The 19,381-nt window shown below is 38.8% G+C and overlaps 1 protein-coding gene across 1 annotated transcript; it reads right to left on the bottom strand.

The window, feature by feature from the left end:
* Window positions 1-1,531: 1,531 nt before the first annotated feature.
* shisa9b (shisa family member 9b) lies at window positions 1,532-16,846 on the bottom strand (the record flags this gene model as incomplete). The annotated part of the gene is given in 6 exon segments (XM_079232667.1): window positions 1,532-1,914; window positions 4,744-4,884; window positions 13,235-13,341; window positions 16,277-16,788; window positions 16,790-16,828; window positions 16,832-16,846. Coding segments are annotated over 6 exon segments (1,197 nt in total).
* Between the last annotated feature and the right edge of the window lie 2,535 nt (window positions 16,847-19,381).

Raw genomic sequence — 19,381 nt, 5'->3', positions numbered from 1 at the left:
AAAAAGTGACATTACATTCAATTTAATTGACTTTTTAATGATTTTTAGTCATGAGGTCAATGTTTTCACAGATTGTTTTCTCTATATTTTTTTTTTTTTAAATACTGAATTATAAACGTAGCTTATTAATTTCTCTGGATGTCCAGCATTTTGAAAACAAACTTGAATAACTTACTTTTAGACGTCTCAAAGTCTTTTTCTCAAACAAATACAATTCTTACTTTGGTCAGTGATAGTTATGGGCATCCAAATTGTATATTAACAACTGATATTGCTGATGTTTTTAAGTTTAGACTGAACACCTTTTTAATGGCAATACACATGTAAGTAATGTTTTAAGGTTAGATGATTTTTGAGAGCTTTGGGTTTCATTCATTCTTCACTGAAACTCAAGTTTAACAAAGTCTCCTGCTGTGAGCTCTCAAAACCTCATTAATCCACATTGAACTGTTACTGTGTTCTTCCTGATTAACTTGTTTGATCGACTGAGAACTATTTGATCTTCCATTTTAAATAGGTAAACTAAATTAATAAAATGGAAAGACTGGTTCAAAACTATTTAGGACATTTTTAAAGTGTATTATCCCTGGACACTGCACGTTTTCCAACACCTAGCAGTGATGCAGTGCAGCAGTGGCAGATATTTGTAGCATCTTTAAATTTACCAGTAAAGCATATCATCAATACCCAGTTAACCACAGGGCACTCAACCAGGATTTCACAAATGAGGAAAGTTTTCTCATTAATCCGCCGTGTATATTCCTGTACAATTTACACAACATTGGCTATTATGTAATGAGAAAAACACATTTTCTGACATATAACAAATGCCTTTCTAATCATTGTCGGCTAAAGTCTGTGTACGGAGGAGGTCTGGGTGGACAAACAGAGGACTTTCACCCAGGAAACCCCTGTCTGTGTCCTGTGTGAAACCAAAAGTGAATGTAAACGTCATAATTTAAATAATATGACAAATGTAGTCATTTTAAGACAAAAAATTGTCTTGTTTCCTAAACATAACCAAGTAGTTTTGTTGTGTTTTGTTTTAATTTAAGTTCCAAAGTCAACCATGTGTTTAAAACTGCAACCATTATCCAGGAGTGAATATGTTTCCTATGAAATGTAATTGAGAAAGCAGTTTAATTTTATTGGAATGCAATTTGGTCGGTTGCATTTACACAATGTGGATTGATTTGAAATGACATAATATACTTAAATGTTAAGGTCCATTAATATCTTGGTATCTATTGACAATAGCATTGTATGTGTCACATGTCTGTTATAAGTGAGTGATGTAACTTTTGTGTTTTGTTTTAGCAGTTGGATTATATGAATATCGCTGATAACATATTCATCACTGCGCGCTCCTGAGGAGCAGTGATTGATACCAAGTCCTGTAACAGTACACTTCACTTTTTACGTGGCATCTGTAATGCTGCCCATCACATGCAAAACTGCACACACTATAGTCCATGCTGATTAATTCAACACTCAGCAGCTACTTGTTCAGCCTGATGCTGAGGGAAGTCCCTCATACTGTCACTTCTGTCTTGCTGTTGGTTACAAAGTATGGTTGTGGAGGCATGTAGCGAGTGGTGTGCAGCTCCTTCTCTATGATGCAGAGTTTCTTTTGGCCATAGCTCTGCCGGAGTCCCAGCACGTCCCTGCTCTCCCAAGAACTTAGCATCCCCGGGCTGGCAGCAGTGTTGGAGCCGTAGGACAGCGACTGGGAGCTGTGGCTCTTGGGGCTTTTGTACTTGTGTCCATTCTGCTTTGCAGACACCTGTCTGGGTGGGCTGTAAGGATTACTCGGCTCTGGCTCCATATCCATAGCTTCCATGGGAAGACTTCCCTTGGTTGTCATCTGGATCACTTGCTGCCGGTTGCTGTAGAAGCTGTCATTAGCTTTCTCTGCTACCAAATACAGATAAACAGCATGATATTTCTTTGTCATTTCCCCTTAATTCACCATTGCATTGTGTCCTTAGAGAGAACTAGTCCAACCTCATATCATCAAGCATCACAATAACTTATTGAAATAGGGATGTACTGTCACACAAATATAATTCTAACCTTTGCTATATTGTTAATGCTACCCTTCCTTGACACTACTAATAATTGCATCTTTACAACAAGGAACTGCCCTTACTGCCTTTAAATGATGTTTTAGGCAAGTGTATTTTTTGTTGTTATCACGCAGAGGAAGTGGAACTACTTTATCTGCCCTGTGAGTGTCTGCAGGTATTTCATTTGGCTGCATTAAGACTCTGAGAGGCAAAACCCAGGGCATAGAAAGTCGACTGAGCACTGGCCGCACCACTCATTAACATGTCACGATGTAATGACATGACATGTTTCCCCATCCCCAGTGGAAATTACACCCTTGGTGCACAGTATTGCACTTTAGGGCCGACTGGGCTGAGCGGATCACATACGTGTGCTGACATGTATGACACCTCATGCCCCACTTGGATATCTGTTCTATTAATATTATCTATTTTATGAAAGCAGTGGCAGTGCCTCTCACTATGTCTGAAAGGGAGCTGTTGTGTTGTTGCTGCAGTCAAACAGAATCTCCAGCTCAGACGAGCTTGCTGGGTTTTGTCCAATCATATCACGGATCATTTGGAAACAAGCTCTCAGAGTCTCGGTTGGTCCTGTCTACATGAGTTAGCCCCTTCCTGGTTGTATTTCAGACCTTTTTGACGAGAATAGGTCATTGTTATTGGGTGACAACAAAATCTCCGTAAGGCTGAGGTGGTTTGCCAGCAGATCACTGGACACTATATCATGTCTTCTGGCATTTGTCTTGCCTTAATCAGCTGCTGTAGTTTGCTTATAAAACCACTGCAGTGTGACTTTATATCTCCAATCAGGTTCAGACAATATATAAAAACAGTGTTTGCTTGAGCACTAACTGAACTGAAGCTCCAGAATTAGCCTTGTCTAACATTTCATACTTTTTAAAATGAATTATCCCTCAGATAACCTTTTTTATGTGGCCTCTTCATCATCAGCAAGCTGTGGCTGATCTCTCTGTCTTTTTTCGTGTTCCATGAGAGAGACGTAGTGATGAGCAGCGTATACTTTACAGCAGCTACTGCAGTAAAACCCACATCAGTGCTCGTAGATGATCACACATATTATGACCACAGAGGCTCACCGTGTACAGTACTACAGTTGCATCTCATCACCACTCCCCAACTCATTTGTGTTTTGATTGCTCCTGATTGTCTCCTGTCCCCAGTCTCATTAGCTAAGATTTGCTCTATTTTTATTTTCCCTAATGATCAGTTTGTTTGACGGCACTTCAGCGGATTAGCGGCGGAGAAGCTTCAGCTGCTCGTGTGAATCACAAAGAGAGTGAGCTGGTTTATGTGATTGGACCTACAACAAGATGCACACTAAGCTGTCTTCCTGTCCATCACAGCTAATTGATTCATCTATTAGTAGACTCCCATTTCACTGTGCTAAAAAGCATCAAATACAGATCCACAAATACATTTATTTATACTGCATTTTTATTTCTTTGCTAACTCTTCAAAGCAAAGCGCCCAGGCAAAGATGAGTGTTGGTTAAAATAGAGGTCAGGGGAACGTAAAACTATATGTTCTTTGAAATGCCACTGTGATGATTATAATATAAGATATAAAAAGCGAAGAAAATAAATTACTTCAGTTACGGCTGAATTCTTGTTTTTCACTTTTTCAGATAAGTCAAAGTGTAAACATTAAATACATTCTTTCGGATTTAATATTACAAAGAAAACTCTAAATGCTTGACTATAAGTGCTCCACTCCACTGTGGCATAAAGACTGTCATCATCACCTGTTGGCTAACATCAGTATTTTAATATGAGCTCACATCCACTCCTTCTTGTTTGATGTATTTTTATTTACATCCGTAGACACTACAAACATCCTTTTGAAAAATCTGTTTGCATCATCTTGCCGAGTGATACTATTTTGGCATTTTAAGTTATTTATTGATTCAAATGCTGTTTGTCCAGACATTGGCTTCAGACTTTCCAAAATTAGAAGAAAAACAAACATGCTTCTTTAAATACACTTTCAGTTCCCCTCTCTGTTGGCATTGATGGACTATGGATTATCTGGCAATGCATTCTGTCAGCCAGAGATTTGATGGGGATTCAAACCAACTAGGCTCATATTTAAAGATGAAGTGCAAGTACAAGGTTAAGAACATGTGTTGTGTAAACAGGATTCAGAAAGTAGAAATGAAATAACAAAAGAAAGATGACAGTGAAACTCACAACATAACTGCAGCTATAGGAGAACATTTTTTACAATGTTTTTTAGTTTTTTTATGTAAAATTAACCACTTTTAATTTTACTGGGTTGCTTTAAATATTTTTAAAGCATTTCAGATACATTTTCTTCATTAATATATGAAGAAAATGTATCTCAAATATATACACACATATATATGTGGGTATAGGTGTACAGTGTGTGTGTGTGTGTGTGTGTGTGTGTGTGTGTGTGTGTGTGTGTGCGTGTGTGTGTGTATATACACACACACACACGCACACACACATTAGTGAGGAAGAAAATGTATATATTTAATATAATTATACATTTTCTTCTATAATGTATACATGTTTATTCCAGTTCACTCAATTAAACCTTTAGGCTCTTTCCCATATGATGTAGAGAAACCCTGATTAATTATACTCGTTCCATTTAAAGAGGATGTAATGTGCTACTTAATTAGATGAAGCCTTACCCACAGCCTTCAGCGTGGCGTACTTGTTGAGATCCTTGACAGGCTTCTGTTGTTCATATGGGCTGGGAATCTGTCCTACAGCAGGGTAAAGCTGCGTTAGCAAAGTCGATGCCTGAGCCACGTTGTTCATCTGGTTTCTGTCTAAAGGAGGAAAAATGCAAATTCTTAATGCGAAAAAAAAATCAACTGATTTGCCTTTTAGGACCGTGCGAGAATTCAACGTGATCATTTTTTATCTTTCAACGGAATCATATATTGAGATATCGTGATACACAATTACATTGTTTAAATTTAAAATAACAAGAACATACTATTTCTTGCACTAAAGTTCCTACTAAAATGAGTTCTTGCCAAGTACTTAATTCACACGGGAGTATACACAAATAGGTTTTACCATGTGGTTATTTCATTTATTCATTCATTTAATAATCAGAAAACATGCTATGCCGTAATAAAGATCTGAAATGACCTATATGGGCATAAATAGAAAAGATAATTGTCTATCTATGCCCTAATTCCCTTTAATCGCTGAAGTAATATGTTCGAATGTGTACATACCATGGATGTGAAATGTGAATATAGAATAATTGTTGCTGTAACTTGGTCGTGTCACTTTCCCTTAAGTATGTTTTTTTGGGGGCCCAGCTGGAGAGAGTCATGACTGCTCTTTGTGAAACTGTACTAATCCTTCAGCAGACATCTGGTAAATTAAGGGGTTCACAGCAACGAGACTGGCCCCCTGCCTCCTGGCATCGCAGAGCAAACAGCTGTTCAGAGTGTCTTTTCTCTGGTTAGTAGAATGTACCAATTTACAGGCGGCCGATTGAAGACGGTGCTGCGTGTTTTATATGTCAGAGTAGAGATATCAACAGGTTTACGGGTAAATACTTGACGTGTATAGTTTTGCTTATTCATTAATGACTTGCTGATCTTCAGCTTGACCTCTTACAAAGTCACAATTATAGCTGTGTTTTAATGAGGTCGTGATTGAACACTCGGGCAAATTCACAAAATAATTGCGTGTCTTTTGCGACCGCTAAACCTGTGCTAGTAGGACAAAATGAAAGCATGTCATTCTCAAAGCACCCACAAAGGGTGACATGCAACCCTCACTGTGCTGCCAAGCCAGTGGCTTCTCTGCTCCTGTGCTGTTTGCATGTATTTACATCAGATAATATGCATACATTTGGTGCAAAATCATCCCCTTTCTCTGCAAATAAGCCTTATTGCCAAAAGAGCCCAATTCAGAAAGATCCACGCTAATAGAAACATGCAGTGGAGTGAAATGATTTACGTCTTCAGAGAGTTGGTGGTTACTTATGCTTATTCATAAGGGGTGTCCATAAACAAAAATAAACGTAGGTATTGTGGGATGCAGTGACAGGATGCAGTGACAGTTGTGACATGAAAAATACATTTTAAAAAGCTCCCCAACATGTAATTTTAGAAAATACTTAATTTCAAGAAATAATGCTACCGTAGGTAAATCTCAAATGTCACAACAACCTCTTAAAATGAGAACATGTAATCATATTTGCCTCATTAATGATGTACATAAAGGAGAGAAGGTAAATGAGCCAGAGCCGGCTCCATATGGCCCGATTCTGGCCCGAATCAACGGGCTTCTGCTCCGGCAGACTCTCGGCCCAATAATAGCAACAGCCTCAAGCATGTTTATGCTTTGCCACTTGTATGACTGCAATTAAATGCAATAAAAGGGGAAATTGCTCTGAGCTGCCAAACGTTATGGGTGTGTTTATGCTGTAATATCGTTAAGGCAATATCTCTGGTGAATGGGACCTTGAGACGGTTACCAGCGGCCACCATCCATTCTTTGTGAATTTGCCGCTCATTGTGTTATTTGTCCTGGTAATCTGGCTCAGAGGAGTTTCCAGTATTAATCCACTGTGAGTCTGGCACCAATCACTTGAATATGAACATACATTTTGGTCCATGAACTCATCCCCGCTGTTGTTAATGGTTCAAGTTTATAAACTTTAAATTGTGGGGTGTCCACTAGTCCTTGGTCTAGAATGTGTCTGATAAAAACAGATCATTAATATAGAAAATAGGTTAATTAGGCTCTTATTCCCCACTGGTCAGCAAGAAACATTATCACTGTGCTAATTAATTTTGGAAATTGTTAATGCTGTCTAATGAAATGATGCAGAGGACGGCTTTGACAACTCTTTCCCTCCACTACACCACAACTGGGTTGGTGTCTTGAGGGCGATCAGACTTTGAGGCACCACTGTGTTCTCCTTCTAATAAGGCTGTCTTATTACAAACTCCTGTATTATCCCGTTTTATTGAAAGCCTTATTAAAACGAGTCGTTGAGAAAGACAGCACAGCACCCTCATTAAATCCTTTACAAATGCTTTACCAACCAAAGTAACCAGATTCTCCAAGCTAAATCTGTTGCCTTGCCAGGTTCTTCCAAGGCTTGTTGACCTGTTTCAGTTTCATACAATTCCTGGTAAGTGGGTTATGCACACATGCTCTCATTCAATGTGATGTTAACCTCGATAGTACAAGATTAATACAGATTTTTAAAAAATCATTTGAGATACCACTGTGACTCTACCATTGTGCTGATCTGACTGCAGTCAGGGTCAGGGTTTCCCCTGAAAGGTAAACCTTCGGTTTGCCCACCAAAGGTAAATCATTTCAATAGTTATCAATGAACACTGAATGCAACTTATTATATCTCTATTATATTGTCAGCCTCTCTGAAAGTCTCGGGTAGCCCAGATTTTTTTATATGTAATCTAGGATTTCACTGCAGTTAATACATGAGAACGGTGCTTTTGTGAATATTTGGTGCAACTTTGCTATTTTCAGGATACCAAACTTGTTGAAACCGAGGTGATGGTGCGTACTTGTTTTTCTCCATCTTTAATGTGTATCTGACTTTGTGCTGTTAGGACTGAGTGTCATTTGAGCTTGTACTGTTGTCAAAGTCACAGCTTTTATGTCAGCAGCTGAGAGAAAGTAGGCCACTTCTGGAGACTTGTAAGGTTAAAGACTCCATGGTTGTTGCAGGAAATAAGCGAGTTAACACTCCAGACACAGAAACCACCCTGGAACTCATAAAAGATTTAGCAGAGTATTTTGGGAGCTGTATGCCCTGAAATAAATGGTGCAAGGAGAAGGGCGCTCTTATTTACAGGCAGCCTACTTTCAAGTTAATGATGAAAATATTGTGTTATCTCAGTCAATATCTTTCCTTTTCTGTCAGACTCACGGAACACTTTGTTTATATTATATATCTGCATTATTCATAATTATTAGTTGTACTTACTCTTATGTATACATTGTTTGATAAAACATATTTTCAGGCATACTGTATATATTAACCGTATTGTTAATATGGTAAGAATAATTGGTTTGAGTCATTTGTGGACAGGCTTTTACGTGTTCAATTATTTCTTTAAAAATCAAGGTGTATAAAACAACAAATGTGCACTTGCCAAAAAATACTTTATTTTCATGTGATGCCATTTTTGTAAAGCAGTCAGATGTCTTTATTAAGTTGATAATTAGTTTAAAAGACTAATTAATGCTGTTTGAAAACTAATGTGTTTGTTTATGTAGAATTAACAATATCTTAAAGTGTCTCATTCTTCGTTAATTGTAAAGACTACAGACAAATCTCCTGACCAGTAGCGGGTATTTATTATCCCAAAGGTTTCAGTCAAAGACTCTTAATTATCTCAAAGAGTTTGGTTCTATTGATGCTAATACAGATAATAATCAAATACAAATAAAACCTGCACCTCTACATTTATCACACCGTTGCTGCACATGTCTGTTATTGTGAATCACGACGACAAATTCACCGCATTCAGAACCATTTTTAACAGCAAGTTTTGCATAGTTTAGCCCCTATTTAGCAAACGTATGTGGCAATAATACCTTACGTCTTTGGCCCTTCTTTAAAAGCAATTCAGATTTGATCAGCTTGGCTGAATAACTTTAATTTTTGAGCACCTAAAAAGAAAACAACTTTTAAACAATCTTCAATCGTAATACCTCGAACTATTGTAGGTGCAGAGCCTATATTGCTCTAGAACAACCTTTATTTGCATGCATGCATGTATGTATGTATGTATGTATGTATGTGTATGTATGTGTATGTATGTGTATGTATGTATGTATGTATGTATGTATGTATATGTATGTATGTATGTATGTATGTATGTATGTATGTATGTGTATGTATATGTATGTATGTATGTATGTATATGTATGTATGTATGTATGTATGTATGTATGTATGTATGTATGTATATGTATGTATGTATGTATGTATGTGTATGTATATGTATGTATGTATGTATGTATGTGTATGTATATGTATGTATGTATGTATGTATGTGTATGTATATGTATGTATGTATGTATATGTATGTATGTATGTATGTGTATGTATATGTATGTATGTATGTATGTATGTGTATGTATATGTATGTATGTATCTATATGTATGTATATGTATGTATGTATGTGTATGTATATGTATGTATGTATGTATGTATGTGTATGTATATGTATGTATGTGTGTATGTATATGTATGTATGTATGTATGTATGTGTATGTATATGTATGTATGTATGTATGTATGTATGTATATGTATGTATGTATGTATGTGTATGTATATGTATGTATGTATGTATGTATGTATGTATGTATATGTATGTATGTATGTATGTATATGTATGTAAGTATGTATGTATATGTATATATGTATATATGTGTGTATGTATGTATGTATGTATGTATGTATGACAGGGTATGACAGTGTATGACAGTCAAGGTGGCGGGAAAAGCGTTTTTTCCACACTATTTTGCATCAGTCAGATTTAAGAGTAAACCATGGAAGTGAGCCACTCAAAATGTAGATAAACAGAATTTGAAATTCTTCAAAATCTGTGGTAATTTTCTAACTTCAACTATATTAGTCTGTTATATAGTAGTGTCGACTTACACACATATTTCTTCACTCATATCCAACATTAAAGTGAGGGTACAAATAATGATTACACACGTGAAATTGAGAACTATTTAATATCTATTGTTGAATAAGTGGTCAATATGGGGAAAATTGAAGCTAACGATCCACTCACTTTCTAATTCACAATCTGTGTTTGTGAGCTCTCTGTATTGTCAGTTTCTAATTACCTCCTGAGCGATTTGAGGCTACGGTACACAGTTTGGAGTACAGTATATGGCAGGTGGAAAATAAAACTTCCATTTGGGAGCAATTTCTCAGCTGCTGTCAGAGGTAATGCTGCTGAGATACATTTCTATCTGGCAGTAGGGAAACGGACTGTCATGCACCGGTGGAGCGTTGGCAGTGAGCGGAGACTTTGTTCTCTCTGGCTGACTGCCTGGAGTAAAAAGAGGCCACACTTCACAATTGCCCCATGTGCGCTCATGGCCGGCCGGACATGAACATGATAGGACTGGGAGCCAAAGAAGCCCAGCGCTCAAAGTCTGTATTACTGCTGTCTTGAGGAGAATAACAGATTTGTGTTATCTTTGACAGGCAATATGAGGAACGGGGCCATCCTTTGGAGCGTTTCAATTACTGATTTGCACCACTCTCCGTAATATACACTGACTGTTATAGCTGGGACATTGTCATACCTGCCTCTAGAAAGCACAGCTGGAGAGGGCAAGTGCAGGACGGATCCATGTGGCAGAATATATCTCCTCACCTCTTGTAACCTTGTAAGAAGTGCTGTCAAGAAAACAACAATCATCCCTGTGCTGTTGCTGGCTCTATGACACAGAATGTAGCCCTGAAAGATACAGTCACTGCGCCATGGCTCTCACCGTCTAAGGTCACCAAACAAACGGAGAGTGACAATATCTTCTTCAATGTCACAACATATGGATTAAATAACAAACATACATTGTTTTGATATGTATACTCTGAAAGTGTTTTTATAAGCTTGATTTTAGTGGTTATTTACAACAATACAAGGGTAAATATGAGGTTTATGCCCAGTAAAAAGCCACAAAATAACTCTGATTCTGACCACAGAGCAGTGACTGAGCTGCATAGTGTGTCCTTGTAGTTCTGTTCGCTGTTAGCTAAACACACACAGCCAAACACACCGTCCAAACTAATAAAACCAAGCAAACCGTTTTCCCCGCTGTGTCTCACTTGTGGCCCCTACTGGCCGGAGGCCGGTCAAGAGTAGTAAGTGAGGAGTCAGCGGTCAAGCAATGGCATTATCAGACCGCCAGTACAAGGTGAAGAAAGAGTGAGTCCTCACAACCAACAGAGGACCTTGAGCGTGGAGCCATAAAATAAACACCTACACACACACACACACACACACACACACACACACACACACACACACACACACACACACACACACACACACACACACACACACACACACACACACAAGACCGATCTCATTATCTCCTGGGGAAGATAATAATAATCCTGAAAAAATACTACAATACTACAGATGAGATGACAGACTTGGGTAAAAATAAATGTATAATGATCATCAGGCATAACTATATTTCTTGACTCAAAGAAAGAGGCATCTGGGGGTGAGACAACTGCAATTAATTTTTCTTTTCTTTTTTTTTTTACAAAAGGGACATAACCCTTTAAATAGTTTCACAGTGGCTCGCATCATTGATTTGTTTATTTCAATTACTGTACTTCAGGTACCAGTAGGTCCACAAGTTCCTCCGTGTGTTCACCTCCAGTGTGTGTAATGTCAGGCATACAAACACCGACCCCTTTGTTGTGAAGTGGCTATCTTATTCTAGCAGGCATGTTTTGTTCTTCACACCATTATAGGCAGAATAACATAGTATAAAACGGTCCATAGTATACTAAGGAAAGCATATCTCTCAGTCATCACATGTTGGCTGGTTTGTAATAAACAGATGTTTTTTTTCTGAGAGGAAGCGAGACAGAAGGCGCTCTGATTTTAGAAGTATTCATTATTATCATGTCACTGCTGACACCTGTGCTGTTTTTAGGGAGAAAAAAAAAATTAAGCTCAGTTAAAAACAAACAAATCTAGACATCTAGCTCCTGAACTAGAATACCTCTTAAATGTCTGAGGTTATTTATGCTTGATGGAAAATCGTATTTGTCAGTTCAGTGAAATTTAAAGTAAATGAGACGGGATAGTCACATGTGACTTTGAAGTTGTAAGGTGACAAAACACCGCAGCGACAGCCATGTTAAAAGATCACATCCAGGTTTACATTAAACAGCACATGCAGACTACATCACCTTTCATAACCAACACGTGCATTCCCTGGATTGCTCCTACGTTGGAGGTCACTCATCAATAATATAAATTGATTGAGGGCATTTAATGTTTTAGATAACTTAATTTAATTGTAATTTGGTGAGGTATGAGGTAATTACAGTCATCTTCCTTGTGTGCCAAGAATGGGAAGGTTTTCATTACAATGGCAAATCACACCAGGTGCTTCCACTAATTAGCAAACCGTCCAAGTTAATCAGTGAAATCTCCCACTGTACTCTGCTGCTGCGATGGGAACACGCTAACTTCTGGCCTTAAATAGCACAAGAATAATCACAGGTATTGATTTGCATCTGCCTCAAGGGAACAGCATCCAGATTAAGGAAAATCAGTAAATCACTTGATGTAATTCATTTTGTTTTATTTTTATAATGTAACTGAAGCACTATATCATCCTGGCTAGATTTTTTTTTTTTATTGATTCATTGGCGTCTAACTTCTAATGTTAAGAATGTGCTGTGTATTTCTTCTACTACATACTTCATTGGACAATCAGTATCTGGAGAGTTTATCCTCAGTTCAGCTGAATAATGTAACATTTTCTTTTAAACATCAGTTACTTAGAGCAGGTGTTTTTTTAAGTAAAGAATATAACTGTAAAAAATCCTGCTTGGCTGTGTCTTTAAACCTTTTTTTAAATGTGAGATGACATTTTCCATAATTACTGGCGGGGGGGCATTTCGCAGGTTAGCATGAATAACAACTCTTTTCTGTCAGTACATTTCTCTGTGGGTGTGTGCAAGTGTTGGTGTCGATGAACTAAAAAGCGAGAGTGATATAATGTGTGAGGCTGTTGCGTACTATAAGTATACTATAAGTATTTGCTAAGAAGCAGAGCTCGAGGTTGTCGGTGGTAATTAGTGTGTATGTTAAATGATTGCTGAGGGCATGACTAATTGCTTCACCAGCCCGGAGGATTGTTGAAGGACCTTTTTTTCCTTCCACCACTTCATCTATTTCAGGACAGGCATGCAAATAAACAGGGCTCACAATTCAAGGTTTATATTTGTTTCAAATAGAATCTCTGAGTTTATGAGTATCTTTTTAAATTGGTTGTGGTTGTGCAATTCTGGCAGCAGTATTAGTAAATGTATGCAACCCGATGTTTACACAAACTGCTCTGTCATGTATATGTAGGTGTTTAGCTCGGGGGGGTGTGATGTCACAGGACTTACGGAGACTGTTGACTGTGAGTCTGGTCTGGATGTTCTCATAGTGCTGGCCAAGTCCAATGTCGTCCGTATGTTCTGAGGCAGGATGGCGGATAACGTGCGCAAGAGCTCTGGAAAAGATGAAGAACAATCTCAGACAGGATATTTTTCAGTAAATACAAAGTTTTGATTCTGTGCAGGCCAGCAGTGAACTCTGTGCTTTGTCGGGTTACAGTCTTCCTACGTCACAAAGTAAAGGGATTGTTTGGGTCCTCTGAAATAAGCCATTTGACAGTTCGACAAATGATAGGAGTATTTATTGATCAGCCATATCTAAGTCTACAGAGGTGATGTACTTGGTTAAGGTTGGGGGAGGTCATGGTAAACAGAGAGCAGGAGGCAGGAACACAAACTGCTGTCTCTGGTGTCCATGTCACCAGAATGGGTTAAAAGTGATCAGCAGAGGCTGAAATATTCTGACCTTTAGTCCTTAACAGTGTTTTAAATTAGCTTTTTATTCCTCGAGCCTCTTCTTTTTTTACCAGGCTCACACTTTTGTGTGAAAAAAAAAACAGTACTACAATTTACATTAAGAATTATTAATCAAATATGTATTCATTTAAGATTATCCATTTTTTATTATCTCTCCTTCAAACCACACACACTCAGACAATAAACTGTATGCACCTTTTAAAGTTGGTTTGCGAATACAATCCACCAATAAAATAATTTGAATATTTTACTGATTGGTGAAGTAGGAACATAAGCTTACATTTATGTTTCGCAGCTGCACCAACGTGGATGGTATCCAATTTATCCTACATTTCCCATAATGCAAATCGATAGCATCTTTCTTTAGACCCTCTCTGACTCCTTCATGCTCCACATCTAAAGTGTTTTAGTTGCACTCCCCCAACAGTGACATTTACACACTAATGATCCACCATTATTCCAAATAGAGCACTATTCCAAATTTGAAGTGGGCATATTCCATTTAGATATTTTGTATTTGGTCTCATTCCGAATGTCGCATTTTCCGATCAAGATGTGGGATATTATTGTCGTTTCAGGAGCATTCATTGGAACTGTAAACAGCGCATTTGGAATAAACGTCTCAATTTGGGTTTTTACTTCAGTTTGTGACACATGGCCTCTTACTGTCTCTGTCCGTTGACAGAAAGAGAAACACATCTACTTTTAAGCATTATGAAAGACTTAGATATCAACAGGTTTTTGGACATGCCCAAATATTGTAACGTCGACCTTTTCAAAAACCTTTTCATTCCTTCATGTTTGAATGAATGAAAGTGGAATGTTCAAACATGCATGTAAACAGGAATATTATTGGAATATTCATTTGTATTCGCCATGTAATCCGCTGAAAAGGAATATTGTCTTTTTCTGAATAAGGGTTAAACATAGAATATTTCATGTATGCAAACGTAATCAGTGATGGCATAATATACCAAAGCTAACCCAGAGTGCACTTCTATAGTGGACTGCAGAAAGGTGAGAACTTTAACCACAGCCAAAACAATACTGCCAATGGTCTAAAGGAGCAAATACGACTTTCAGAGCATTGCTAGAGCAGCACACAACTATTTGCCACGTAGAGATATAGTGGAGTAACGTCTACCTGAGCAGAGAATGAAGCCACTCCCCCTCTGTGTGTGTTGTAGTTCTAGCTTCTCACGTTGTTGACGATGCCGGGCCGACTGAGCATGCTTTTAGTTTATGTTAGTGCATGGTTAGCTCACGGCCGGCGTAGTTTGTACTGTCAGCAACAGCATTAGCGTCTCGTCGCCGGCTCAGTCATCGCCATGTTGAGAGCCGTTAAGAAGCAATCAAAATTCTTCTCATATTTTCCACCCTTTAGCTTTTCGTCGTCACAGAGAAACCGCTGTGGCATTTTCACCTGGATTGTAATTGTGTAAAATATATCGAAAAACTATTTAGAAGTTCACTTTGTCAAGCAGTGAACTGTCATGTCCACAAATATTTTTTGGGTTTTCATTTTTACAACTATGTCCAGTGCTTGTTTGCGGCATATAAGATCCGCCCCGTCCAGGTATCTTGTAATACACTTTTTCAAGTAACGTCATCTAAACATTACATTTCATTTAGCTGACGCTTTTATCCAAAGCGACTTACATGTTTTCCTATACACCGTAAACACAGCAACGGGGAGCAATTCAGACTTAAGTGTCTTGTCAAGGATGCATCGTCACAGACTAGCGAAGACGGGCATGCTAACCACTGAGCCACAGTCTCCAAACAACTCCCCCTCATCTAAATGACAGTGTACAAGTCAACTTGTCATGGTGCAGTGTCTTAAACAACATGGATGTGTTGCATGCAAATGAACAGTGCTTCCTTTGTGCAGACGTTTTCTAGCCCAAAATATGTCTCTTGAGTAGACTGCAAGAGAGTAATTATCCCTCTTTGTGTGCATATCTGAAGTGTGTGTGTGTGTGTGTGTGTGTGTGTGTGTGTGTGTGTGTGTGTGTGTGTGTGTGTGTGTTTCTTTGTTTGATGCTCACAAACATGTCTGCAATAATTTTTTTTACACGTGTACAAATTAAAAAGTCAGCCCACATTCAAACTGTAGTGGCACATTTAGCAAATAATTGACAATACATTACATAATTGGATTTGCCCCAGTGCCACATTACAGCTGACCTTGTGCTTAATAACATAATAATAGAGACATCCTTCACTTTAGAGTTATAGCTGGACAAAACAAAACAGTTGTAATTGGAGCAAACACAGTTGTAAATTAAGGCCAAGGACAATATAATAAATATAAAAAACACAATTTTGTAACACTGACACAATTGTGCTTGGGGTTTACTGGCTGAGACATAAAACTAATGACATTTAGGTTGAACTGAAGTGTGGAAGGCTACAACAGCTGAATCCATTTTCCTATAAAACTCCAGGTCGATGTGACTTTGAGAGTGTTACACGGTTTAAATCTACAAAACTACCTGTTGCACACGAGTTAATACACGGTACTCATCTTTTACATGTTGTGACAGCTCAGATCAGCGTCGTTGAGGAACCTACCTTGACATGTTTTCCCGGTGCGGACGATGCGTCTTCTCCAAACCTAGCTTGGTGAAAATCCCTATCAGTGCCATTATGGCCACGACCCCGCATATCACGTACACAATGAGGTTCGTCTTATCCTTCGCGGCGTCCAGCGTAACGTCCACTTTCGCCGGGGGTCTTCCTGTCATCATCCACGGCGGTGTGTCGTAGTTCTTACAGGTGGTCTGGTCCAGTCTGGAGCTTTTAAACGCGCAGCAAAACCTGAAGCCACAGGTGCCGCAGCAGTACAGGTAGCTGCCCGTCCGGCACACGAACGGCGGATCCCACTGGCCCATCACGTCGTAGTAGCCGCGGCACTTGTCCTCCACATGCGGGCTCTCTGTGACCCCGCTGTCCCTCTCCTTTGAGTCGTTCAACCCGGTCACCAGCATGAAGTCGTCGACGGCCTGACCCGGCTCGCCCTCCGCGTCGCACACCATAACTTTCACCAGAAAGTACCCGAGCAGCAGCTCAGTGCCCCGCATCGTTGCTCACTTTGTAGCCCGCTCTTGACGCCCTGAGACGCGCTCACAAGCCCGGGCGCATCTTCCGAAGAGACGAGACACTGCCATGCGTAAATGGATTTAGGCTGATTCCAACTTCCATGCGTAAAAGCACAGTGCGCCCCTGTACTTTGATCTGCTTGAAGAAGAAGAAAAACAAGTATTGTTTAAATATATAGGCAGGGCTCTTTCCAAAGGACAGTCTACTGTAGTAAATAGTTAGAGAGAGGCAGCATCACTGAAGAGGTGTGTGCACCTGTCTGTACTGGAGGGTGTCAGACACCTCTGAGGATGCTGAGGGGAGAGAAGAGAGAGAGGAGAGCGAGGGGAGAGAGGGGAGAGAGAAGAGAGAGAGAGAGAGATAGAGCTTTTATTTATACAATTGTAATCATCATTGATCCAAAACGCCTCAATAACAAAATTCAAAACACAACATTTACTTGGGAGTAAAGAGGTACACAAAATGCGATTAAAAAATGTTACGTAAAAAACAAGCTCGGTAATAATGTGCTTAAGAGGGACTGACTGAATTTTTGAAACAAGTATATTTTGGCTGTGGATTAATTAATTGCAGAATGGCACACGTAACAAGGCATTGATCTGCTCTCTGACATTCCGTGTGACAAGTGATGATGATGTCTGTCCATCTGAACGTCTGTCTTTGGTTCGTAGAAAAAAATATCACAGCCTTACATTATAATTCATGGTTTCAAGATGACACTTAGCAAGTTATTACTTTCTGGAAGTCAATATAATGAGAATATGTTAAAGCATAACAGCTTAATTCAAGCTTTAGCCCTTCTGGCCTCTGTTATTATCACCTCTCCCACACAATATTCTATATACAATATGACGATACAAAGTGATATCGAAGCAAACTCCCAACAAGGATACAGTTCTGAAGAGGATTCATCTTTGCAATTCTGTAGACGGGTCAAATAAAATACCTCGAATAGAACATGTGCACAAAAGGATCATGTAATGATACTATGATGGTCAAGTTTAATTTAAATGTGCTCTCAGCCTGGTTTGTATACATGACTCATACACCAACTGGTACACTACAGGCCTTGAATCTTGTTGTTCTAGAAATGAAAATAAGCCCTGAATATTATTACGGCCAGTAAGATTTATTTATGTAATCATTATCTCTGGATTAGAGTTTGATTAACCTTACAGATGTCCTGTCTAATGTACTGTTATCAAATGCAGAGCACTTTATTCCAATGTTCATTAGACTGTTCATATGTCAACGATGCACCTTCAGCTATTAATTACTGGCCATTTACAAACAGTAACAGATGATGAAGGGGCCTTGACGAGCACGGATCTGCAAAAAAAAGACAGCTATTTATTTTTAGAGAAACCTTTTTATCTAAAATTAGGATTAGTGGAAGGAGGCTCACCATCTGCCACTTGAGAAATCTCGCTCTTTTTGTTTGTTTGATGTTGAATCGTCTTAGCCATGGGAGGCTACTGTTATTTACAATCGTCAGGGGAGTTTTTTCTTGTCTTGTCTTTGTGCTTCTTTAAAGTTTACTATAAATAATTTGCACAACCCCCAAAGAAGAAACTTCAAAGTTCCTGTTAAAGTCAAAACACTACAGCTTTATTAGGACCAGATAAACTCCAGATGATGACATTTAATTTTAATGTCCGATTGTAAAAGTCAATAGCTGCCAAATGCAACAAACACATTATAGTTTGGTTCCTGTTTATGCCCTCCACCAGTTGGTATGCTAGCTGTGGGGCTGATCGGTGTCATTGACACCCTCTTGTTGATGAGTCACGGTGTGCATGAATCATACAGTGAAGTTAACACAACTTTTGTTCTTGTGTGAAAATAAGATAAAACATATTTGGGGCTATTTTTCAAGTCTTGTTTTTAAAACGGGAACAAGTGACATATTTCCACAGGACAACTCTGGAAGGCTAGTAATCCTGGGAAGGAGAGAGGGTTATAATTCTGTTCAGACGGAGAGCATCTGATTGATCTCTGTTCAAATGTGAGCAATGCAACTGTCCCGCCCCTGGCCACGTGCATGGTTACTGTGACAGGATAACCTTTCTTAAAGATTGAGAAAACATAAAAAGAAGATCGTCAATCTTGATATTTGAATGGTAAATAGACTGTATTTATTTCGCACTTTTCTAGCTTAGCGACCATTTAAACCGCTTTACAACACAAGCCTTCACTCCTGCTCACACACACTGTGTGACACACTGCTTGCAGAGACGGCCTACAAGGTGCCACCTGCTCATCAGGAGCAATATACATTCACACACAACACACCACCGATGGCACAACCTCAGTAGTAATGTGGGGTTCAGTATCTTGCCCAAGGACACTTTGATAAACCGCAGGGAAGAATCACCAACCTTCTGCTTAGTGGACAGGGCTCTCCATCCAAGATCCATATTCTCTCGTGTTGTATTCTTAAAGCAGGCTCCTTGATTCTACTTTCAGGTATATTTGGAGCCAGGGATCTGATTATGGTACAGTGACAAATGTAAAGAAATGCACAGCAAGGTGTCAATATACTAAAGTGGTTTTAATGCTGCCTCTTAAAAATGGACA

Source organism: Taurulus bubalis, assembly GCF_910589615.1.
Source record: "Taurulus bubalis genome assembly, chromosome: 17".
Lineage (NCBI taxonomy): Eukaryota > Metazoa > Chordata > Actinopteri > Perciformes > Cottidae > Taurulus > Taurulus bubalis.
This window is presented reverse-complemented; position numbering and strand designations above follow the sequence as displayed.